The 26,752-nt window shown below is 44.0% G+C and overlaps 1 protein-coding gene across 2 annotated transcripts in view; it reads right to left on the bottom strand.

The window, feature by feature from the left end:
• RINL (Ras and Rab interactor like) overlaps window positions 1-26,190 on the bottom strand; it is a 219,398-nt gene extending 193,208 nt beyond the window's left edge. For both annotated transcript variants that reach the window (XM_069644213.1, XM_069644212.1), the window contains exons 1-3: window positions 26,047-26,190; window positions 24,387-24,782; window positions 21,721-22,440 (exon numbers count right to left, since the gene is read on the bottom strand). In XM_069644213.1, coding sequence (XP_069500314.1) covers window positions 21,721-22,440; window positions 24,387-24,782; window positions 26,047-26,065 — 1,135 coding nt within the window. In that variant the 5' untranslated portion in view covers window positions 26,066-26,190. The remainder of the gene's footprint in view (window positions 1-21,720; window positions 22,441-24,386; window positions 24,783-26,046) is intronic.
• Between the last annotated feature and the right edge of the window lie 562 nt (window positions 26,191-26,752).

Consider the following 26,752-nt stretch of genomic DNA (forward strand, 5'->3'; position numbering starts at 1 on the left):
GGTAAGCATTTACCGCCATCGTTTGTCACTTAGCGCCAGGGTCGTAATGAGGCCCAATACAACAAGGGAAATAGTCTGAGGAAAAAGGCTGTAGTGAACCTGGTCGAGGGAGGCTAACATTGGAGAAGCATCTGAGCCCAGAAGTGGGGGATCCCAGGGTGAAGAGTCATCACCCAACGTACATACAGAAAGGAACTTTGTTTAGTTTTTTTGGATACATTCAGCCCTCAGAGGCAAGAGACTTTTGCAGAAAGAGACTTAACCACCGAAAGTCCTGATATCGCTGAAAGGAACTGTAGCATCATGCTGGAGAAGCTCAGGAGTGTGCTGTGCTCAAGAATCCCACCTTGTCCTATGCTAAAAACGTGGGGAAGGGAGACCCTGGCTATACCATCCTGACTTTTCATTTGTGAACACTTCTTTCTTTTCTTGTGAACACTATCCTACACTCTTTTGTAACTTAGCGGTAAGGATTGGCAATCATTCTTTTTTAGTATAGGCCCTTTTATTTAACAAGACACAACTAGGACTGCCTTATTATCATTATTTGATGGTCGTAGCTTGCTCCCAACTTAGATTTAGGTTTCTCACCCATTTCTACAGTTTAATAAAGACCCTCGAACTGTGATCACTTGTGTCTGCCTTAACTGTTGCCACCATGAGTTCCTTACATACTCCACAGAGGCCTCTCTCCAGTAACCTCTGGTCTCTCGGATGTCCTCCTCCACCTCATGCCATCACCTAATTAACCCACACCTAACAACATCCAGGCTTACCTTTAAATAACCCATGCCATCGCAGGATTGGTCATTTAGCTTAACATATCCAACAACTTATCTATCTTTAGGTGGTGTGTCATGGGAAGGGCTCGGGGAAGGCTTATAAGGGCTTGTAAGCCCTGTCCCATCCTTGCATCATGCTGCTGGCTACATTCCTGGCATGGGGCCTGCAATGGTCCATATGGAACAGATGATTCTTTAGGCCTCCTGGTAGGCTTTGTTCTGTATACCTCCCTGGTGGGCTAGTGCATGTTTGCAATACTTTAACTCCCTGGTGGGTTTGTGGTAGATTTCTATTAATTTGACCTTTTGTGAGGCCTTGCATTATAATTTTGGACATCCCTTCATTATGGCTTGTTGGAGGTCTTCCCTTACAAAAAGGGATCCCTAGTGATTTAGTGGATTTCTGTCTTTGAGTGTGGGATCCAGCGGCTGCCTGCGCTATTCTTGATGCCATGGTGGCCAGCGACTTTCCGGTGGTGTTGCTTCGCCACCCCGTGCCGGTCCTCCCAGTGCTAGCTACACCCTCTATCTGGCATCTGGTGTAGTGCTGACTGTACCAGACTGACTGCACAAAGTCCTGTGGGAGGCCGCTGTCTTGGGCTAGCTTTTGCAGCTTAGCCTCTCCACGTCGCGCTGTGGCGTCGCCCCATATCTGTTGCCCAGTGTTCCAGGGAGGCTGCCATGTCGGCTCCTGTTAGTGGTTCTTGGGGTTGCTGTGTGGCCTCTCCTCTGGGTCCCGTTTTGGCACTGGTGCTGCACCAGTTAAGGAGGGGCTGGGAGGGAGTCCGTGCTTCATGCTGGCACCATTCGGGACCAGGCTCCCACCCTCCCCTGACAGGGCCGAAACCACAGGCCTTTCTCAAAATGTACATAAAACCAGAACAGATAACCATGTTTATGCTAAATACATGGTTATATATGACATGGAAACAATCTACACAGAATTCCTCCACAGTCTTCACACAACCCTAGTTTTAAGTTACTCCCCAGAAGGCTGGGCTCTTCAAAGACAGAGAGGATGTCTTCTGACTTATATCGCTTGGGATCCTGCATCTCAACCATAGTATTCCATGCTACAGACAGACCATGATTCCAGTCTTCGGCTTATCATTACAAACCATTAAATTCTAGTGATTGTATTCCAAGTGGTTTAAATGTACTAAATGAGGAAAGTTTATGAGCTATAAAATACTTGCCCTGCGTTTGAAAGAGGACCTTTTGGGAGGTTAGGCCTCATTCTCGCCTGCCCGTGAGCACCTTCGGGTCCAGCAGCCAGCTAGAGATGCAGTCCTGGGCAGTGATTAGCCAGCCAGAGGACACTTGAGTGGTTCATGAACAGTCATAATCAGACAAAAACCAACACAAGCCTTTTTGGGTACCACCATCGTAGTCAGAGATAAGGTTTCAGACAACCTACAGGGAATGGCCAAAGTTGGCCTTGCGGAGTGCCCTTGCGATGGCATTTGATCTTATTATGACTCCAGAAAGGGAGGACCCTTTGGCAGAAGAAAGTGTGGGACTAAACGTCCCTGTGAGGGTGGAATTTCGAGGGACAGAGGAGGTACATTCAGATGGAGTAAAAGGAGAAGTGCAGCACACAGCAAAGACTGGCGGAGTGGAGAGAGAAGGTGTAGGGTGAGGAGCTCTGGGACTGTTAGGGTGACAAGGAAAAGCCCCCACAAGCAACATGGGTTTATGTTGCGCGTGCCATATTGTAATTGTAATTAGTTATTTATAACGTGCTTAATACCGAGAGGATTCTAAGTACGGACCCGGGGATCAAACCTGTGTTGCTCCATGCCGTCTTGTTTCCAAGGCGAGCGCGTTGCTCCTGAGCTATCCTCACGAGTTCAAATGAATGACTGGGCGTGCAGCAAACTCAGCGGGATATTCCAATTTCATATGTATCATGTGTAGTTAATTGTGGATGGGATATGTTACCTTTTAGTGTTACCTTTTATTTAGAACTGATACATATTAGCTTACACACGCACAGAGAGATGGAATTTTAGAACCACCGAATGAAACATAAACACAATTCACAGATGGGGTGATCTGCGCACTGATAGAAAAACATAGGGAATTTGTGAATCTAAAAGTAGGGGGCTTTTTACAAATGAATTAGAACAAGGCAGTCAGGGTTGTTTGCCAAGTGAACTTTGCCTTTTCAGAAACTGATTTTGCAGTATTTCAGCAGCTAGAGCACAGGTAAATAAGTAACTTCAACCTTCACAGGCAGCTGAGCTGAAGGAGACGGCCATGGGGTTTATGGCCTTGTCCTCCCTCCATACCCTCCCTTGTCTTGTTGCACCTAGGAACGCATGTGTACAGACGCATTATAAATGACTTAAACCATATAATATCATAAGTAATGCAGATGGCAGATGTAATTTCCTGAATGCAGGGGAGCTTGACAGAGGGGTTTCGCTATTTGTTTTTGGCCAGCAGTAAAATATGGGGTGAGTCAATGCCCAACTCTAAAATAATTGGAACCCAGGAGTTTCAATTGTATTTTCAGATGTGCTGTGTGCTGTGTGCAATGAAGTGGCAGTTATTTTAGATTAGAGTGTTAACGTGGAACCAGTGACTTGGGGAATAGGATAGTTTCACTAATGCAAAGAGAATGTATTTACACAGCCTTCTTCATATTGCTTGAAATATCTATGCGAACCATGTGCAATCAAGAGTTAAGGTTAAAATGGCTTAGGCCAGTTATTGTTAGTAATGAATTATGCTTGCACACAAATGTTTAACCATGTGCTGATGTCATGACCTTCCACAAACAAGTCCTAAAAAGAGGTGTGTTCTACATACAAGCTGAAGATGGTAGTTAAAATAAACAGCTACCAATGAGAGTGCAGGAATTGGGGAAAGATGGGATTTCTTTGAAGAGGTTTTTGTCCAATCACATGTGAGGGGTGGATTGTAATAAAGTATCTGGGAGTGTTTTAACTGTTGCAAAAATGTACATAAAATGCCAACTGATTTGGTCTGTTGAGAGCTGGGTTAGTTTGATTCTACAGCACCATCTAACTGCTCTCCTGGTAATTATACAATAAACATGCTTTATGCACAAAACGTGCACTCATTCCTCAGGTGGCGGGCCCGCTTGGGTTAAGGTGATTAAGGTGCCCGCCCCCGCAGGGTCCATACATCCATGTCCAGGAAGAGTAGAGGGGAAAGGAAAATTTAGGGGACAACAGAAGGAAGAGCAGTGAAAGTGGCAGCCTCTAAAAGGGCACTGATTCACCATTAGCGAAAGACCTAGAGCTTGCCTTGTAATGCAGGAAAGAATGTTGGTAGTGCTGGGGCACCTATAAAATTGGAAGTCTGAGGAGGATAAGAAGAAAGAAAGGGGCCCCTGAATGTAGTTGTGGACACATGGTAGTACACTCTGAAAATAAGCTGGAGTTGGGACCTAGGGAAGGGAAGGGGGGACATTGAGGTATACATGGAGATCCTGTGGGCTAAGAAGTTGTCACACATAGGGATTACAAAGCCTGAGAGGCCCTATTTGACGCAAGCCACAACACAGATGATCTGTATTGGAGAGGTTACCCATATCTTTAGGCTTCTGCATACCGTAGGGAGTAGAGATACAAAGGAAGGTCAAAGCATGAGGGTCAAAGCAGGAGGTGAAGGAGCTGACATGTAAGCTGAGGGCCCCCCCAACATAGAAAATAGAACTTCTTAATGTCTCATATGATGAATGGTGTATGGTACGCGATGCCATGGAGGACTGTGGCTCATTTAGTTACAGGGATGTTACCATGAAAGCACACATCTATTTTGGGGACCGAGCAGGATTGAATAATGATGTGGAGATTACATAGCACCTTAATGAGGATCAATCAATGATCCTCAAAGGTTGATAAGCATCTATGACTGCAACAGATGATGACATAAAATCGATGGCTTGCAATGGTCTACACAGAAATCATGTTGCCAGTTCCCTACACCCCTTTCTGGGATGGGAAGGAGCCCCATGTTTAGTCTGTGTGCTGCGTGATAGTTTCTCAATAAGGCAACTTGAACTAGACTGTAAATTAAGGGATGAACTCTCCAAATGTACACTCAGACACCTGCATGTTTTAGCCAGAGTGAAAACGGGGGCAATGGGGTTAAGCAAAAGGAAGTGAGTAAACAGAGTTCGACCCTGACAGGAAGGCTTTATAGCTGCCTTCCGTCCCGTTACAGCCCACCTGCTGGTTAATAGCAGGTAAGCGTAATATCACACTGTGTACAGTTACAAGTACGCATAGCTGGTAATTTACCTTGTCCTTTGTTGCGATTTATATAACATCACTCTGAAAATAGGAGTCAAGTACTTAGACGTCCCCACTTTTCCAACAGACTTCACTGTCAGTGCGAGATAGTAGATCTACATACCCACTGGAGTGAGTATACTGTTCATATTGCCATCTATGCTAATATTCGGCACAACAAATGCAGGTTCAGTGAGTTTTCTTCAATCTCTTTAAACCTCTATGGTTACCATATCTGGTTTTGAGATTGTGATACTTTTGTATTGTCTAAACAAACTAGTAATACTTCACCCACCTCTTACCCTTCTTCCTAGCCCTTCAATATGCTGATTCCACACAGACAAGCATCGACAACGCCCTTCGAGGTTTCACCTAACAGGTAATACTACCAGGTCAGTACTCTTCAGACCTATCGAATTAATTAACTAATAGCTATTTCTGAAACCTATGGATGATTTCTAGTTGAGTTTCACACTCATTTTAAATTTCCCTCCTTAATTGCAGGAAGGGAGTGAGTTCTAAACACCCGAAGAAGGGAGTGATTCCCCGAAGCGCGTAGTGTATGAACAGGACAGCTCATCTACTACAGAACTATTAATAATCTATCATCGTACTTGTAGTACCGATCCTATATGAACTCTACCCATGTAAGCAAGGTCAATTACTTTACTTACAACTGGATTTTTGTGAACATTTCTTTTTGAAGTTTGAGCAGCATGAATGGATGGGTTGTATTTAATTATTTGTTTATTATCTACTCTAATACTGAGCCAACATACATAGATTACTGTGTATGTACTTTTTGATTTAATACATTTCCTTATGCTCATGAAGCATGCCTAATTGCTTTTCTTGGAATTCGTTTTATTTACATTTATGGATATACAACACTTATAGGTATTTTCCCATTGGGGTGCCTTGGTTTCTTCCTTGATTAGTATCAAGAAACGTTCTTGCCACTTGTTTATGTATATCCCTTTAGCCAGGTATATTATTACCAGGGCACCTGAAGTTACATTTAATTTCTCCACCAGTTCTTTCGATTTAACAAATAGTGCGCTCCTCCACCCCTTGTCTCTTCTACCCAGGAAGGCCTCGTAGATCATACAGGAGGGATTATGGCTGTGCTCAAGGATATAGGGCTACATGGGAGGAGAGGCGCAAAACCTAAATCTATTAATAAGAATCCAAGTGTGGTACATGAAACAATTACAAAGGAGATGGAGTGGGGTAGGACAGCAGCATTGTTTATTGCAAAGTTTATATGGCAGAAGCTGAACACGGGAGTAGACAGGGGATGTAAAGGGCCAATATGACATCAAGTCAGCCTCAGATGCTCAGTGCCAAGCACTTCCTTTGAGACATTTACCACATTTCCCCTTTCTGGCAAAAGTGGAGGCCTTACAAATACTGCATAATCTGGAAGGCAGACTAAGCAGAGCTGGAGAAGGTGTGAGCTTTCTGGAGGGTTCCCAGTTAATAGCAAATGAGTTTGGAGGTACCACCTGCACTGGAGAAGGCTGAAGCAGTGCAGAAATTACACAATGTAAAATGGATTTCTGAGACAGCAGATGATCAAGGTTTTGTTTTATTCTCGCAGTGTAAGCGGTGCGTAGAAGAATGGCAACAGACTGGATGGAAAAGGGGCAAGGCATTGCTTTGTTGGACGCACTACCTGGCACTTGTTCTGGTGCTGCTGTGGGAATTTCCGGGGTGACATTTAATGTAGACATTGAAAATGTTCTTGCTATCGTATATACACAGTCTACGGTTGATGTGTGGTTATTGAAACTGTTGTGGGTATTTTTGTTTCAGTGTTCAAAAATGAATAAGCAGTTTCCGGCAAGTCACACTCTAGACACCCATGAGGGTGTTGCGCATTCTCTCTCTCGTTCAAAGTGGTTGAGATTCTGTGGTTTGGCTTTGCACGCAGAAGGAAGCCGGCAGAAGTGTCAGGTGGTCAAGTAAGGACTAGGCTGCTCATTTTCGTTCTCTGGAACACTTGTGTACGAGGGCGATAGAAATAAAATATCAATATCAATATCAATGGAAGTGTTGGGTTGTTGTCTAAATTCACAAAAATGATCAAAATGGATACTCGAAGGAATTATTGAATGTTGGGCAAGAAGGGAGTTTGGTAGAGTCAGGATGGGCTGAGAACATGAGGCATGAGATTTGACATTTCTGCAGGGTTCATTTGAAAGTGTACTGGTGCCAGGCATGATTAATGTCAATTGGGCAGGCATTGCTTTCTACTGGAAGTGATTCTGGGTTTGCAGGCTGTCAGGCAGCAAAATGGAGAAATGGATGTTAAAAGGATAAAATCATGCCAGGGTTGTTGGTGAAGATGGTAGCTGGGTTGGATTTGGTGTGATTTGTACAATGTTTATGTTGCTGTATTTTTGGGGCCTTCAGATTTTTATCTGCTGGCATCTGGGGAGAATGATGGTCTGGCCATACAGTGCCTGACAGTGAGACGACACTATATGATAGCCTTTTTGAGAAGTCCCATGACTAGCCAGAGGGTGAGGGTTCAAATACTGAGCTTTGCGCATTAGAAGAGGTTTGTCTGACCAGTAGGGGCGCTGTGAGAAACAGCATTTATGGAAGAGGGGATAAGTAGGTTGGAGACTTTTCAAGCTGCCAGGTGCTGGGAGTAGTGTGAACATGGATTAGTTGGTTGGGGGGTCAACCATTAAAGATTTCTGCCCCCCATTTGTTCAATAGGGACTGCAAGAGCAGTTTCTCAGTTAGATTTGTATGAGCAGGAGATCATGAGTTGGTGAGGTGGAAGTCAAGGAGGCACTAGTGATGTAGCAGACTGTAGGGAAGAAGATATTTCTTAAATGTTTCGTTGGTTCTGGGTTTCTCATGATCCTTCTCCGCAGTACGGCGAGGAGCCGAGATGAGAAGGAGGAAGATGGTCTGGATCTCTGCCATTGTAGTGCAAAGTGGGCTGACGTGCACACAGATACAAAAACGTAAGCAAGTCGCTGGGGCAGAGTTTCAAAAAGGTACAGATAACCCGGTCAGCATGGAGACGATGCTTTGGAGGCCGCCAATAATACCTAAGGTGATAAAACTGGAACTAATAAAAGAACGACTGATTTGTTGTCGATAAGTATGGGTGAAAGTGACCCGGCTCAATGGCTAATATGGCAAGCTGGGAGGTGAACAGGGTGCTCATATTGTGTCGCTTTAAGCTGGGGCAGAGACGGCTTTATCATAAGGAGAGAAAATAGGAAACATGCAGGAGCATGATTGGGCGCAGCTTTCTAAATCTAGTATAGAATTATATGTACACACGGTTATTGACATGGAGCCCAATTTTGTGAAACAAATGACTGAGGACGGACTAACACTTTCGAGGACGTATTTTCTCTTGGTGTCTGGAAGCTCATCAAATTTAGGGGGGTGGGAAAGGCGGCAGAGAGCAAGGGTCTGAAACCTGTGTCTCTTTAGATGTTTTTGACTACGACTCGACTTTAATCCTATACCATTGACTATGCTAGCTATGAATGACAGGATTTGTACTACAAAGCTCTTGCACACCCCTGGCATAGTGATTTTAAAGGTCAGAGACAGAGCTTAATTTGACATTTTTTAAGGGGGTCTTCAGGCTGGGAACAAATGCAATGGTGGCCGGTAGGCCATTATGGCGGCAAGCAGGCCCTGATGACAAAGGAACAGCTTATTTGGAAAATGGGTGGGGGCAAGATGTGCTTAAAGGCACTGAAGTAGGGTTGTTAATTTTTAGAAAGGGTGGAATAGAAGCTCTCTGTATTGATTGAATGTTTACGGCATTTTATTTGTACTGTCAGAAGTCTGAGGATGTTGGAATTTGTCAGCCTAAGAGAACCTCAAGGAAATGTGCCCTTTTTCAAATAAATAATCATGGGTGCCTGCTGCTTCGAGACGCTCATTTCCAAAAGTGGCACTGGGGAAAGGAAGGCTTTGTTCCAGTGCTTTAACTGGAAAATAAAATCAAGTGTGGGCCCTAACATGTCACAGAGCGATATTTGGGGCAAGACCTAAGAAGTGTCCACCACCCACCTAATTAGGAGTGACCTTGGCATTGATTGACCACCTGGGTATCACATGCTTGTGTCGTGCACATGGAGGGGATACCATGTCCCTTGAACATCCTTTTTCATATCACCATATTTATTTCATGTGAGTGTTGCTTTTGTTTGTTGTTTTGTTTGTTTGAATTTGTTTGGGTCTGCGCGCCAAAGCGGTGTACGTATCATTCTATTGCAAGGGAGAACTTACAGTTGCCAAAATGTGTCCCGATGCCATGATAGACACCTTCATCCATTACCGATTTTGAAATCAAACAATGAGTTGATTGCCAGTAGGTGAAGGCTCAAACTTAAATGAACCTACTAAACTACATGGCCCGCAAAGTAATGTTTAGCTAGAAAAACACCTGGGCTTGCTGCAAGTGCCACAGATAATAGGAGGCAACTTTGCATGTTTGATAAATGGAAAGTCACAGCGGGCCTCTGAAAGAATATAACCACTCCAGCCAAAGGTGGTCGGTTGACTGACAATTAGCAACAGCGGAAAGCCACCACAACATTGGGCTTGTAAATACTTAAGGAATGGAACGTTCACCCAGCAGTGATTCTTCTGATAAATCTATCTCCCTGGAGGAGCTGGAGCGTAATCCAGGCAAGGTGAGGAAGTTACTTTACGAGGCTGATTGGATCAAAAATAGGGTGATTCTCTGCTCCTATAAAGTATTTGATAATTTCTCTATGGATGTTAAGCCTAGGAATGTCCTGCATAAATATCTGTCGGCACGCTTCAGAATACCATTAAATTAAATCCTACTAGTGGTGTCATAGGCAGTCGATCTGGAGCATTTTTAATTGATCATCAATGTCATTGCTGTAATCTGTGGAATCTTTGAAGCACATTAATGATTGTCCAATTTTAGCTGCCCATCGGGCAAATATTTTCAAATTCTATTTTAGTATTCGCCCTATTTTAACTTGGGCAAACGTGTGGTGGAATTTACTAAATAATCCAAATGATAGGCTGCTAATTACTGTAATGAATTTATTGAAATGCTTTTAACATTCTATGGAATTAAATTGTTTTAGAAATGTTTTTTACTGTATTTTGATTGTTTGCCTGTGTGTAAAGTTTGTCTTAACTAATTCACAGAATAAATAAATAAAATAAAAAAATAGTTTATGCTATATGAGTACAGCCGAACCCTTTCTATGCACTGGTCTCATCAGGCGGCAAAATGTTCCTTGGGAATCAAAAGCCCTTTCAACTGCCCATGGACCGACCATTTTCAGAAATCGTTGTCCTGTTGTAAGAACAGCTGCCAAACATGCAGTGTTTCCCTTCCAAATCCCAGAGCAGTTGTAAACTGTCCAGGGACGGAGTTCTTCCTCTACCGGCTCACCACCCCTGTTCAGCACCATGCCCAAGGGGCCTGTCCAAGGAACCAGTGTGGTCTACTATTGCTGGCAGTGTTGGTCAATACTACTGTCTCTGTATGCTTTCAAATAAAACACTTGCCTCACATGTTCACCAAAACTTAACCATTGTTACTCCTCCAACACTTTGTTAGGAACAATCATGGACTAAAATTTGAGAACATGAGATACATTTTATTTGATGCCTCTGCCTATTTCTGGTCCCAGTGCGACCAAGGCCCTGCTTCCTTCTTGAACGTACTCTCGCTTCCCACCCTCGGTTACATATGCACTATGGGGCACGCAGAGTTGCTCTTCCTCATCACATTTCAACTTGTTTGTGAGATGCACAGATCTTCTTGCAAACTGCCAAATCTCGAAGCATTGCAGGTAGAGTGATCATGTGACTTCATGTTCCCGGGCATCATATTTCCAGGCTTGGGATTTCATTCAACACCCAAGAGGCATTCTGTGATTGTTTTCATTGGTTCGCAATGTGGAAGCAAATGCATTACAACTTGCAGAGTACAATGGTTTGTAAAAGTAAAACCCCGAAATGTTGGACACATAACCCTGCTCTACAAACTCCCATTGAAGGAGCATATGAAGCACATTGTACTGCTCTCCCAGCTGCTGTTCCAGATGCATTCTGGGAACTATTCTCCTTCTCACCCACCTTCTTTTCCAGCTGCTTTTGGGGATACAGAGTCCAATTCCCCTAACTCCAATTTTAGCTGTATTTTAAAACATACAGATTCAATCCTCCCCATACACTTTCCTTGTGCATTCTCGGGCATGCCATTCTGCTTTCCTAAGCTCCTCCCATGTGTATATTGGGAAACACAAACTTGCTTTCTTAAATCACATCCTATGTGTTTTCTTAACAGTAAACTCCTGATGCACTCTCAGACATTTGTTCCTTTATTCTTATTCCCATCCATGGGGCATTCTGGGGCACATAGCATGGCACTCTGAACTCACATCCATGTGCATTCTGTGAACCCATTTCTTTAATTTGAAATCACACCCCTGATGTATTCATGAACATTGAGGCTTGATCCATCTTCTCGTGAAACTGTTATGTGGCATGTTGTCCCGCAATCCCGGGCCTACATACATCTTCAGTAACCATGCATTCTCAACTCCTGGTTTTACAACTCCATTTCCGATAAATGTATGGAACATTGTATGTGAGTTGTACAAATACTAGAATGATAATATTGCGTTAGGATGATAATTTATGCGGAGGATTGCTCTCCCAAAAAGATGGCTGCCTGAGTCTGTGCCTCCACTCCGGAGCGCACTATTTTTTTTTTAACTTCTGTAATTTCTCATGTGACACATACGATCATGCCTACTAAATGATGGCCCTAAGATGTGAAGAAGATGCCCATGTGTTGTTAACATTGTGCTGTGGCTTGTTTTTCTAAGTGCTTTCTTCTTGATGCTACAGCCAGGGGTAACTGAGGGAGAGACTGTAGTGGCGGAACCCAACACTCAATGTTTCTTTAATGCTAGAGCTATTGCTCACTGATGGAGCGAGGTAACAGCATCTAACCCGCTCCAGTGTTAAAAATGAGAGTCACAGATAGAGCCTTGCGGCGACTGAGCCCATTGCATTTGATGCTTCAGCTGTGGATCTTTGATGGAGCGGCTGAGGTAGCAATGCCTGATGTGCTGTGGAGGTAAAGCTGTAGATCGTTAAGGGGCACTAGGGTTTCATTTCTGCACGGATTGCCTTTAGTGTGACCTGCTCAGTGAATATACAACTTTGCATATAAATATTTGGTTGGAGCTTCAATTCTTATTTTTTCTTCTTGTTTCTTAGTGGTGCTCCTTCCTGCAATATGTTATGCTACATAGCAATTGTATACCGCCTAATGCGTTGGTATGGCTTCAAAGTGCTGTGGGTGAACATCCTTGGAGGACTGAAGTCTGAGGTATGAGAATTGATTAGAGGATATTAGAATGCGTCTGCATTTTAGACAGTACGAAAGTATGAAGGGGTAGCTGAGTCATTGCTAGCAACCCATGGAGATCTGGCTGGTGGCTAGGTGCTGTGAAAGGGTGTCGGGAGAGTATGCGAGTCAAGGAGACTGATTATGTCCCCAGCTAGACGGAATTTTCATGGGGCTCAGTTGCATTCTAGTGGCAGAGGTGATGTGCGTTATGAGTTTGAGTAGTGGATAGTTGCAAATGTATGTAGGTCGGTAGTCGTGCCACAGGAAGCAGTCGGATATCTTCCATTGAGATGGCGTGTGAAATGAACAATTGAGTCCTGACTGGTTTGTAGGCGTGATGAGTGAATGCAGATCATCTCATATCTTTAAGAGCGATCCATATCGGGGCAGACCGCAAATCTCATATTCAACTTTCCCGAGAATCCCCATCCTCTGTCCGCATATAGCCATTCATGCGTATCTCTCCTGTAGACCGCCCCAGGCTAATGAGATATCCACTCATCCTGTTCCAATGACCCTAAACCACACAAATCAAAGTAGCACACAAACCCCTTAACTTCCACCTGTAAAGCATATCTATTTAGGTGCCTTACTTTAATACATTCCCTCTGAATGGGGAAACACCCTTAAACAGTCAACCCTTTACTGTATCCTCTTCGACCACTGCGGGGATCATTTTCAATAATTCCTCAGCACTTTTCACTTCCCCAAAAGTGTAATCTCTTCCCTTCCACGTAACTCGAAGCTTGACAGGATGTAGTAACCCTGCCTTGACCCCACGCACATTGAAAAATGTCTTAAGCAAGTTCAGTCCCTTTCTCCTTTTTTCAGTCGCTGGTGCTAGGTCAGGAAGGATCAGGATCTTATGATGTTGATATTCAAGGGTTACCTTTGCATTTGGTTCTCTAAGGATTCTTTCGTTGTCCCGAGCATCAGAGACTTTAATAATAAGCGTCTGACCCACCTGAGAATCTCGTCATTTATCCTCGGAACGACTCTTCATCCTGTAGAACTTTTCTAAATATATCGGGTCTTCCTCTGTCTGCAGAGCCAACATTTCTGAGAGCCAGTCCGCAGCAAAGGAGATTGGATCATCACCTTTCTGTGCAAACTGGGAGACCGATAACTCTGATCTGTTTTGCATGGGACACATTCTCCAGGTATTCAAGCTTACATTCCATAATCCTTTGGCTGTTACCACTGTTTCCATTTCTTTTCCCAGAGAGATCCACTTTTGGGATAGTTTGGGCACATTGCTGGTCCAACTTTATTGTTCTTTATTCCAGCGTGGAAGTCTTAGTTTCTAATTGTACCTCTTTCTCATTCAACGTATTGAATTTGCCTTCCATGCGAGACATTGTTTTTCCAATACAACCCAGAGCAGCCATCACAGGATCCCTTCAAGATGAGGAAGGGCTGGACATTTCCTGGGAGAGAGAACCTTGTTTGCCTGGTGCTGCACGAGGTGCAAAACAGTCAGAGTCCACAACTTTATCTTTTTTCTTTGTCTTCTATAGCCACGATTTGGCTCACAGAAACTCAGTGCGATAACAACTTTGTATGCTATGGTGTGTTGGGGGCACTCACTACACAGACCCACACTATAATGCCAAGGGAAATATTCTGAAAATCAGTGAGACGTAGCCTACGGGAGGTATTTGAAGACAGAACTCTTTAATAACCCAGTGAATCTACCTCAAATGCCTTGCATCAATAAGCTGAAAACCCTTAGAACTGGGATGCAGCAATATTTTTCTCCTAAACACCACCTTAGACATTCTGCCGTGTGTGATCTGCAGACAAACAGGCAATCTGATCTGGAGTGTGGAGGGTTGCTCAAGCAGAGTTGGTCCTAGTGCCTTTAGCAAAGATTTTAGCCTTTCTTCTCTGCCACAGGCTCCATTGCTGTCCATTACAGCGGGAAAACATCCAAGCCTCCGACTGTTGTCTTTTTCATAGTTTGAATCCATCTTCTTTTTCTTCCACATGCAGTGATTTGACAGTCCAACCAGTATTCAAGACGTCTGATAAAGTTTGGCGGTGTGGCAGGTTGAGGATGCTAGAGCATTGACATGCCTCGCCATGGTAAATTCTGCATTGAGGTAAACCCCTATGGTTTTGGCATGTTTGAGAGCAGGAATGGTAGAGTCGTCAATGGTGAAGGAGGCATTAGAGGGGTCGAGAGCTTTGAGGCGAGCGGGTGAGCCTACAGTGAGTAACTCTCTTCTCATCATTGAGACAAAGGTTATGGGTATCCATCCAAGATTGAATGATGCAGAATACTTTGTTAATGGTGTTAGAGCCATTAGTGTGTTTACCAGAAAGGTGGATGCGAATTTGTGTGTCGCCCGCAAAGTTGGTGTAGGTGATGCCTAGGGTGTCAAGTATTTCAAAGAGGGGTTTAGTAAAGGTGTTGTAGAGGGTCTGGAAAAGACAAGAGACTTGTGGGACACCAAGAGGGACAGGGATGAGGTCGGCTGAGTGTTTGTCAATGAATACGCTAGAGGTACGGTTACTTAGGAAGGATTTGATCCATTGGACTGCCTCGGATGGGAAGTGGAAGATCCCGGAAAGGTTTTTGCATAGTATGTCATGATCTACAAGATCAAATTCAGCAGAGAGATCTATGAAGGGTAAGATGACAGTATTGCCAGCCTCTCTAATGCTGTCAAGTTTCATTTTTAGATTAATAAGGGCAGTTTTAGTACTGTTTTGTTTGGAAAACAGATTGTCTGATGCCAAGGAGAGAGTGTTGTTCTAGGAATTGCTGGCATTGTAAGTAAGCAATGCGGTCTAGGATTTTGAGCAGGAAGGGTACAGTGGCAATGGGCCTGTAATTGGCAGGTACTGTCGGGTCCAGGGAGGGGTTCATTAGTTGGCGGGTGACCCAGGCTGCTTTAATAGTAGTGGGTATTTCGGATGAATTGAATGAGGAGTTAACAAATTCTTTAATGATGGGCGTAAGTCTGGGGGCGCAGAGCTTTATGATGTCGGCAGGACAGGTATCTCCTTTGCAGTTGTAGGGTTTGAGGGCCTGGATTGTATTCAGAACAGTTAATTGGGATACAGGTTGGAAGGAGACGCTATGGACTGGCTCCATAGGGAAGGTGGGGGCAAGGCTTGTGTGGTATTATGATGGACCAATGCGTAGGTTTGGCAGTAAGTAGATCTTTCTTAGTCGTTATGTTGTTACAGAGTAAATTGATTTTGTTAGTTAGAGCATTTTGAATAGTGGCGCACCACACTTTGTCAGGCTCAACTAAGGAGGTTTGTGCACAAGGGTTTTCTAATTCATGCAAGATGGCGATGAGTTCCTTGGTATTGGAGATTGCTTTGCTAATTCTGTATTCATAGGAGACAGCATTTGTCACAAAAATAGCAGCCTTTTAGGTTTTGGAAGTGGTGGAGTGTAGAGAGGTATTCTTGGGGTTGGGTGTTTCTTATGTAGATGTTCAATGGCTCTTTTCTGTCTGCGGAGCAGAACTAATTCATCTGTGAACCAGATGTTAGTGAGTTTGAAAGGTTTCAGAGATTTGGTTTTGAAGGGAGCATGTTGATCTAGCATGCCTAGGAGGCTGTCGTGGAAGTGGTTGGCAAAGCCACAGGGATCTTTCAGTTGGGAGGTCATGTTTCAATGAGAGTGACTAAGGTGGGTTTAAGAGTATCACAAGTGAGTTCTGAGGGCTTCTCGCTTGGGTTTGGATAGGTGGTGGTCAGGTGTTGCTATTCACATTATGCATAATAACTTTCCAAAATCTTTTCACATTTCAGTGGATAGGCGTACCCTCAAACCTTCTGATTCTTTAAGATACAAATCTGTTAATCGAGCAGTACAGACTTTTGCTACTTCTCCTAATATACATCCTCTTATTCATTGGACTCCCCTCTTTAATCAGAATTGATTACTCAAGGCAGCCAACAATGTATAAAGTTACTGCTGATAAATTTCAGTCGCATACTAAGAGAAATATTGAGCTTGTCTGGGGAAAAGACGTCTATCTCCTGAGAACTCTTAGAATATTTGGTTGAAGATTTTCAAGACCTCGGTTGCAACAGATATTTCTCAATCTCTGTTCATTATTTTTCATAGAACTCTTTAGCGAGCTAGGTAAGGAATTTCAACTGTTTCAAGCGATTGCTGGTCTTGCAATACTGATAATGCTTAATTAAAACACATCCCCTACGACTCATAGGGTACACTCTTTTGATAAAAGCTATGGAATTTCATGCACTCCATTTTTAAATGTTCCTCTGTCTATTCTTTCCAAACATTACTTAGGCTCATTTGTGTAATCAAAGGTTGGCATGCTCAAAGCCTGTTTAAACTGCATATTATATGATTTGATTTATTTATCACGTTAGCCCTCCATGTTTGCAGTAGGACTAATTGGAAATATTTCAGTTTCATATCAAAACATGTTTGGTGGATTTCTGTGTGTTCTTCCCATAGGATTGAAAGTTATTGTACTAAGAAACATTACGATTTTCTTTTTTTGTGCACCTTTCACCAGCTTCTTGCTTTCAAATGACTCTGTGTTGTTCAGAAATATTTAGGGAATCAAATGTGTTAATTCCTATCACTTGTAAACCCCTGTTTTTCTTGTTTTGTATATTTTATGTTACTTCTATGTTTGTAGGTTTATTGACTATTTCAATTGTAGTCAATCATGTTCCGAAGTTGTTTTTGCTTATGTATTCACTATAAACTCACTAAATATAATAACTCTATTACTTTTTGCATGAATACCTATGTTGCACTTATTTAAATATAAAAGAACACCAGTGTACATTTTCGCTGCTTATGATTGGTTATTACAATCTCTTTACGCATGTTTAGTTCTATATTCATTTGAAATGTGCTAGCAGTACTGTATTCATTTCTTATGCTTAAAATCAATAAATATATGAACTAAAACAAATCAGAATTGATTAAACAGTCCAGTTAGTTCAAAGAGCTGACATTTGACAATCGCTCTGCATTCCAGGAATTTAAGCATTTACATACTTGGCTGTGAAGGTGGCAAGGGCAGCCTTTTAACCGTAGGCTGTGCAACACAACAGGTCAACCTCAATCCCAGAGTTGCCACTTGCTGTGGATCACTGAGGATCACTGAAGAATTATTATAAATCACAAGTGTCTGCTGTGGACCCGCTTACCTTTTATGCCTTCATTGCGAAGATTGAGGCTTAGATGTCTTATGGTTAACAAAGAAGAGTTGCTTCTCAATTGAATGGCGTAAGCCTACGTAAACTTGGTATTTAAGTAGGTGTGATTCGTGCATGAGCCACGTGCTCTGTAAAACACTACAGGACCACAGTTTATAGGAGGACATGCCAACTCTCCCTATTTAGGAGAGAGACTCATGATTTATTAGTAATTCTTTTTTTTCTTTTTCATCTGTTTTTATTTTTTGTTTTACTTTCTCCCTTCTACTTTATCACGTCTTTCAACGCATGTCATTGGGTAAGTCAATTTCCCCTTTTTCTTTCCCCAGAAATTCACTCTTACTAGAAGTATGCCCACATGTATACATGCTTGTAGGACTGTTTAAGTCGAAATCCATATATAAAAGCAGCATAAAATCTATTGGGTTTTAATATCTTTTTTAAAGTAGAAGATCTATCACTCTGTAAACATTCGAGTTGCTCCTACAGAGTTTACATATGCCATGTGCTTGTAGCTATTTACCTCCTGCTTGTAACCTAGAAGAGCTGGTTTGCTTGACATCAACAGGTTCCAGGAGCACCCTTTCACTCCACAGGCACAGCAGTGCCACAGAGACATACCTAGGTGGCATTAACTCTGGGTGTTTGGGAGTGTGTCCAAAGTATTTTAAATTTCATCCCTGGAAAATCAGCAATGTCATTGTCAGCAAGAGATGTTCTGCCAGTTTCAGCTAGTTAACTCACATCACTTAATGTTCTGACACTTGCTGTTTAACGTTTTGTCATCATTAGCACAATTCTGACAGTACCAGAATCAAAGTGGTGTGGAGGCACGAAGATAGGCGTGGCTGGAAATTGAGCACTTGATGTTGGTTGGTAAGATAGCCCAGGGTGTTAAGCACTTGCTTCAGAGATCTGTGTGCAACCTGCAGCCACATTTTGAAGGCCTGCTTCATTAAACTGAGCCTATTATCCTTCGGAGATCAATACATTGAATGCTGTTAAATTGGTTATAAACAACACATATCATTACTGCACTTAGAGGCTCTATACAACGTGATCATATTTTAATGATTAAAAACACGATCGCTTCGGGTAGACTTGAGACTTATGTCGTCCACCCTTTTCCATGGCTATTTTCCTTTAAGTCAATTTGTCACCTGGTTAAAAGTGACCTGCAGTTGCTTTGCTGCCTCTATCTCAGTATCTGATCAGAAAGATAGGCAGTGTCTGAGTTGGTCGTCTCTGCAGCCCCCCCTTCCAGTTAAGCTTCTCAATGGCTCTAGCTGAGCTCATGGTCTACCTCAGATTTCTGCACTCTCTCATTCTACGTCTGCGTCGATCATGCCTGGGCTGGATCTGTGACCACTGCAGCAACCGGCTTCCTGCCCAACAGTGGTGACATCATCGCTAAGAAAGGATGCCTGGGTACGTTGAAGCAAACCACAGACATACTAAGTGCATTCTCACAGATGAGCGTCTATTTCTAGACCTCCTTCTTTCGATGAGCTGTCTGCTAGTTCGAACATAAAAGGTTACCTCCAAATACACATGGTCGGAAGCTTCTGAAACACATTCAGACTGGGCTTCGTTCCATTCTGCAGACACACCTCCTAATATTCAAATAAATCATGAGGAAGACATGTACACCATGCTCTGGTCATAGATCATATGTAGAAGCAGGATTCGCTAACTAGTGTGGTTACAGAACCACTGAAGAAAAAAGGCACTCCTTTATGGTATGATAGTTCCCACCTAGAAGCAGGGTTCACTCTATATTAAGGTTGTAGATCCCAAGCAGAAGCAAGTTTCACTCAACATTGTGGCCAAATATTTCATGCAGTAGAAGGATTCAATCTTGGTGAGATCGCAGATCCCATGCAGAAACAGGATTAATTCACCAATGAGGTCCCAGATCCCATAGGGAAGCCATATTAACTCCAAACTGTGGTCACAGATCCAATGCAGAAGCAGGCTTCACCATGTTCTCAGGTCACAGATCCTCTGCAAAGGAGGCTTCGCTTTCCATCGAGTTCATGGATGGCACGCAGAAACAGAATTGATTCTTTAATGGTTATGCAGTTCATGTAGAAGCAGGAAAGCAGGATTTACTGCATTTTGAGGGTTTGGGGCCCAGAAAGAAGTAAGATTCCCTCCCTGTTGGGGAATATTGATCCATGTAGAATTAAGATTTAGTCTCCACTGAGGTCATGTTATTCCATTAAAATCAGGAATCACTCACTGGTGGGTGCATATATCCAATTGAGAACGTTGATTCCCTCCCCACTGTGGTCACAGATCCAATTAAAAAGCAGGAGACACTCACTTTTGAGTTTGTAGATCTCACAGAGAAGCAGTATTCACACCCTGCTGGTATCGTAGATTCCATGAATAAGTAGTATTCATCCCATCGTGGTCACAGATTCCATGCAAAAGCAGCATTCACCCCTCATCATATATCCATTGCAGAATGGTGATTCAATCCCTGTTGGGGTCTTAGGTAACATGCATATGAAGGATGGCCTCTCTTTTGAGGGCACAGATCCCATACAGATGCAGACACTCCCTATATACATAGATCCAATGGAGAAGCAAGATGCAGTCCCACTGTGATAACAGATCCTATGCAGAAGCGAGACCCACACTTTTTAGATCATCCAAAAATAAGATATCAAGAATAAGTATGATTCACCCTCCTATTGGGGTCATAGATCCCATTAATAAGCAGGACTCACCCCTTGATTGGGCCTTTGATACCAGGAAAAAGTATGATTGACCCTCATTTGGATCATGGATTCTATGCAAAAGTTCATTCACTCCTTTATGGAGGGTCATAAATCCAATGCAGAAACAGGATTCCCTCCCGTTGGAGACTTGGATCCCACACAGAAGCAGAATTCACTCCATATCAGAGTCTAAGCGACCATGCAGAAAAAGGATCTACTCGCAGTTGCGGTCATACAGTCCATGCAGAAGCACGATTCACTACGTTTTGTGGTCATACGTCCCTTGCAGATATAGGACTCAGTTCCTGTTGAGGTCTTAGATCCCATGCAGGAGGAGGGTTCACTCCCTTGTGTGGTCATTCAAGCTGTATGGAAGCAGGAACCCCCCCCCCATTCACGTTCTTAAGTACTATGCTGAAGCAGGACTCACTCTCTGTTGGGGTCACAGACCACATTATACATTCAATGTATCTTTTGAGATTGAGACCACCTGCGGTAGAATCTCTCTGTATTGGAAAACTCTTGCCAGCAGTGGGCCGGTTAGTCTAATGTATACCGCCAGTTAGTAAAAGACATCCTTTAGCAATCCCTTTTGTTTGCAATGGGCCACTATAGAGGCAGGACCATAGGAACTACTGCAGTTGAGTGTGACTACCTAACAATGCCCTTGGCATTGTTTGATGGACTAAGAAATCATTGCATTTATAAGCAATATACAAAGTCACACGTTAGCGAATTATGACATGAATCAACCCAGTATGCATACAAAGACATGGCATATTTTTAAATCTGGTGAATGATTATGTTGCACTGTAGGTGTGTGGGATATCCGTAACCAGGTGTTTGGCATAGATCTATAAGGTTCTCTGGTGCAGAATAGTAAAGGATGCTATGGCAAGGTTTAAGATACAGTGAAAGAGTGGCACATACCCGGGAGTGTTGCAGGTTAGGACATAGGAGCTATGTGGGCAGCCGAGTATAAGTACATGAGGGCCCCTGGCCAGGAATAAGAAGGTTTTTCCGAGCTGCATACTGCTCCAATTAAATGAATAAATGGTGCTGCAACTTAGAATATAAGTATATGGGAGCTGTATATGGGTCCAATATTTATGTAGCAGGGGGTAATTCAGGTCAGAGTGGATAATCATTGAAGCACATGTTTCTGTGTAATGGAACAGCAGGTTTTATTGCAGCATTTGGAGAGATAGAAAAGACTGAAGTATATCAACACAGATTTTTGAAGCTATGGTCACAATCCAGTGAATCGTGTGGAGGGGGCAGTGAGAGAAGAGTGACACATTGAATTCATTCATAAATGTCAGGTAAAGGAAATATTGCAAGCAGTGACCAATGTACAGTGTGTGAGGGTTGAAAGGAAGACATACCTAGATCAAAGTCCTCCTGGCATACTTGCTCCACCTCCGCCTGCAGCTCTGAGCTCTCGCAGAGATAGCTTTTAAGGTTGGTCATTGTCTGTCGAATATCCTGCAACATCTCGGTGCTGGTGAGATGCTGGCTGGTGCCTTGCAACATATGGCAGCGGAAGCTCTGCACCAAACCCCCAAAATATGAATCAGAGTCTTTGGACAACTCCAGCACCCTGATTTTGATCCTCTTTTGGAGGCTGATAAGGCCCCCAAAAGCACTACTCACTGCCAACAAGCTGTGACGCACTTTGCTGCTAATGGTGGTGCTTGAGTGGCGCTTCTTGCGGGGTGATGGAGGTGCATTATGGCATTCCCCTTCATCCTCGATGCTGCTGATAGAGAGGGAGTCCAGCTCTGGGATGGGCGGAAGGAGGAAGCTGACCCCCGAGCTGAGGGAAGACTCAGAGCGAGCTTTCTTAAGGGTAAAGTTTGGATGGTGATTCTCTTCAATCCATGATGCTCTGTGAGGGGACATGGAGGTCTTCTTCTCATGCTCAGCTTCAACAGAATCCCCTCTGGGAGACAGCGGCTCTCGATCTAAGTTTACACTTGTTGTGTTGTCTGATTCCATCTCTACGGACCCACTCTGGGCAAGAAGGTGCTGAAGAGTCTTTCCTCTAAGGCTGGCTGGAAGGAGTCTATGTTTGCCCTCTGCGGCTGAACAGGATAAGACATGTGCTGTAAAAACAAGAGATGCATCAGAAGAAGCCACAGGCCATGGTGTGATATGCGCCATTCAGCAGTTACAGCAGGGTTGTCACAAACTCTCAAGTGAGAACCCTTCATAACAGACCCTACCTCCTGCGATGTCCCTCTCCAAACCTGATCCTAACACTAGCCATATGAACTGCAGACACTCTCCTAGTTTGGCCCTAGATTTCCTTCTCAAATGCAGACCCCCTCCAAAGCTGAACCTAACTATCCTTCTAAAATAAGAACCATTTCCAAATCTGAGCATACCTCGCCTTCTCATATGAGGAAAATCTGCAAACATTTCCCTACCTCACCTTATCAAATGAAAACTCTGCCTTTCCAACATATAACCTCACATCACCTTCTCATCTCTGCGGACACTCGCAATACATGACCTTAATTAACTTTATTAAATGAGCACCCAATTAACTTTATTAAATGAGGACCCTCCTCAAACGTGACCCTAACTATCCTTCCCAACTTGGGGTCCTCACCAATCCTAACATCAACTATCCTCATCAACTGAAAGTCCTCTCTGAGCCGAACTATTCTTCTCAATATTCTCGGAAAATGTTATCCTAACTATCCCTCTCAACTGCAAACACTTTCCAAACTTGAACTAAACTAATTTTCTCAACTGAAGACACTCTAAAATCCCAATCCCCCTTCACCTTCACTTCTGGGGAAACTTCACTAAACATGACCACAACCCACATTCGCATCTAAACATGACCATACCTCCCCATCTCAACTGAAGACCATCGCAAAAAACATGGGCCTACCTCATCTTATCATATGAGGTCTCTCCCCAAAGGCAATCTAGAATCACCTTTGCACCGCTGCAGATACACACAATATATGACCCTAATTAACCTCACTATGTAAGGACCCTCTTCAACTTGGCCTTAACTATCCTTCCCAGGTATGGCTCCTCTCCAATCCTGATGTCATCTATCCATATCAACTATGGAGCCCCTTCAAAATTGACCATAGCTATCCACCTGAACTGCAAACCCTCTCCAATTCTGACCCTAACCATACTCCTCAACACTGGACTCTCTCCAAATCTGAGCTTAACTATCCCTTTCAAGTGAAAACCCTCTCCAAAACGAAACTTATTTTACCTTCTCAAATGAGTGCCATCTCCAAACATAACCCTACCTTACCTTCTCAACTGAAGACCCTCACCAAACATGACTAGCCTTCATATTGTATGGCCATACTAAACCTTCTCAATGGAGGATCCTCTCCTAATGTAACCATATCTCATTTTTCAACAGGGCACCCTCTTGAAACATAATCGTGCCCCAACTACGTATCTAAGGAGCCTCTCCAAAAATCTCCCCTTCTTCAATCAGGATCCACCCCACATTTTCAGCTCAGCTGGGAACCGATTCTAAAAATATCCTTGCTCATCTGTTCAACTGGGATCCCTCTCAAAACATGACAACACATCACCTTCCTCCTAATAATATAAGAATAACTGTGTTTTATGGTGCTTTTTGCCACAGGTTTGGCCCTTTCATAGAGCTGTAAATAACAGATGTTACATTTCCCAATTTAAAGGTAACTAAAGACCCACATCAAGCATAAAATGTTCAAAATGAGATTGCTTTACCATCCAAGATACTTCCCCAAAGTTGACATTGACCTCAGCTTCTGAAAGGCATTGAAGTCTGACTCCAGCACCAGCCCGCTTCCTAAATCACCTCTGTATGTTAGAATCAATCAGTCTTAACTCTTCTCTTTAACCTAGGATCAACCCACTCATAGTGCATCTCATCAGTTTATGATAAGCAGTGCCCCAGGTCCTAACTCACCTTCTAAAGCACACAACTCTTCTGCACACCTCTCTGCAGTTCCCATCCCTTGTGGTCACCCTTGCTCTGATGTGCCACCCTGCTTTGATAGCTGTTTCATTTTGCTCCTACCTGAGGATAGTCTTCCCATCCCATTCTCCGGTTGTTGGACGGCCTCAGGAACACTCTGCTCAGCCTCGGGCTCAGAAGCGATGGACATTTTCTTTAATGATCTGGTTCTGGCGCTGCCCCTGGTTCTCTGGCTGTGCTTCAGTCTGACGGTGGTCCTGGCCCGGCTCGCCCTGAGACCTTGCGAGTCCCTGGCGAGCCAGCCATCGCCATGCTCGTCCAAGAACAGTGGGTTGATGATACACAGGGCCCCGTTCTCCGAGGTAACATGGATGCTGCAAAGCTCCTGCCCCTCGGAGGCCTCACTGGGTTTGGAGTCTGGCTTCACATTCAAGGCAGATGCACTTCTTGTGGTTACGAACTCTTTAATCGGAGAAACGGGAGACGATGTCCAGAACTCTAGAGCATCCAAACAAGATGAATGAATAACAGCTTGAACGGTCAGATTTCCAGCATAAACTGCAGAACATTTATGAGGTCCATTGAGTCATTGCTACAGTTAGAGAGGCTATTGGAAACACACTATAATCCAGGCACCCCAAAATGTCAATGAAAACCATGCAGCAAGAGGACCCAGTGCCGGCAGATGTGCCCCTATGAGCTAAACGCCTACCAGTGGCACAAGAGATCACAAGGAGGAGGGTTTACCAGAAGAAGGCCAATGCCACCCCGAGGAGATGCCTAGCAATGGCTGCAGTCCAAGCACATGCTGGGAGCACACACCACGCTCACTACAATGAAAGCACATATTGGGAATGGGTGATACCTGCAGCCTGTCATCGATGGGAAATACAGAATGAGTCCTACAAGTCAAAGCACACATAACAGGACACACTATTAATAATAACGATGATAGGTGATGCCAGATGACACATGGGATGTTCGGAACGAACATTACAGTTACAAAAGAGTGGGAACATAATGATCGTTGCAACCAGATCACCCATGAGAACTACAGAATGATCCCTAGTCAGCGCTCACATTGGGAAAATAATAATATGAATAATAGGTGATACAAGATCACACATGGGAAGTACACATTGATCGTTACAATCACAACAGAGTGGAAACATTGTTAGCTGCAGCAAGAACGGCCGTTTACCCATAGGAAACACCGAATGGTCCCCACCGTCAAAGCACGCATTGGGAACAGAATAATAGTAATAATAGGTGAGACCAGATCACACATGGAGAACGATCCATACAGTCACAACGGAGTGGGAACATAATGGTAACTGCAGCAAAGCCCCCATTGGAAGAACAGAACGCTCCTCACGACAAAAGCACAGATATAAATGGTAATGGTAGCCGGAAAACACAGCACTTGATTATCAAAGCATGAGAGTGCACGCGGACCACCGAACGCTCGCCCCGTCCGAGCATCCGTAGGTGGACAGAAGTAGCAAAGGCTCAGTCGATAAACTGGGCATAGAAGGGTGCAGACGACGCGTTAATGGGCAGTCAGGTGTCACACGCAGGCGTCGTGTGGACCCTCCCTGCCAATCTATGTACGCACGAGGGGACGCCATCACCACTGGAACTTTGTGAACTTCGTACTACGTTCGTAGTATCTAACCTCCCCCCACCCCGTGTCCCGTGAACAGCACACGATAAAGGCAGTCATTCGACCTCAGAAGGAAGGCGCATATTGAGTGGTACTCACTCAGTCCGAGCTCCGCCATGGCCTGCAGGTCACCTCTGCTGCTCGCGAGGAGGAAGGAGGGCGGCAGTCGCAGCACGCAGGGCAGGACATCTCCGCTACAGTGTCACGAAGTGTCATCCAGTTCCTGATTCGTTTCACAGGAACGGTCTGACCTCAGCACCGACCCCACCCACAGGCAGCGCTCCACTTCCCTCTCATTCTCACACTAAGTCATTCTCAGCACCCCTTCCTGCCCCCACCCCCGCCCCGTACCTTGCTCACCTCGCAGTCAGATGTAGAGTTCGAGTGCTGATTGAGATATACTACATTTAATAAAGTGCCCGAGAGATAGACAGAGAAAAAGATAGCTGAGCGACAGAGAGATTCCGAAAGTTTCATGCAGATGGGCCAATACGCGCAACATTATAACCCTCCCAAAATCGGCTTTTTAATGTCACATACCCCACTCTAACTGCGGAGACGCTATTGCTGCCTCTGAATAAATAAGTATTTGGAGCCTTCGTGCAGAACATGGCCTTCGGCCATACCCGCTGGGCAGTATAGTTAAGGCCACTGGTGCTATGCTTGACTGAAAGGATCAACCAATGGACTATTCCCTCTCAAATCAGGGAGGAAGAAAAAGGTCCAGGAGGACCAACACAGAAGGGAAGAACAAGCTAGAAAGTGAGAGACACTAGCTAACCTGCATGCTAGTGCGAGGAGGGAT

Source organism: Ambystoma mexicanum, chromosome 2p (genome assembly GCF_040938575.1).
Source record: "Ambystoma mexicanum isolate Mex_15411 chromosome 2p, UKY_AmexF1_1, whole genome shotgun sequence".
Taxonomy (NCBI): domain Eukaryota; kingdom Metazoa; phylum Chordata; class Amphibia; order Caudata; family Ambystomatidae; genus Ambystoma; species Ambystoma mexicanum.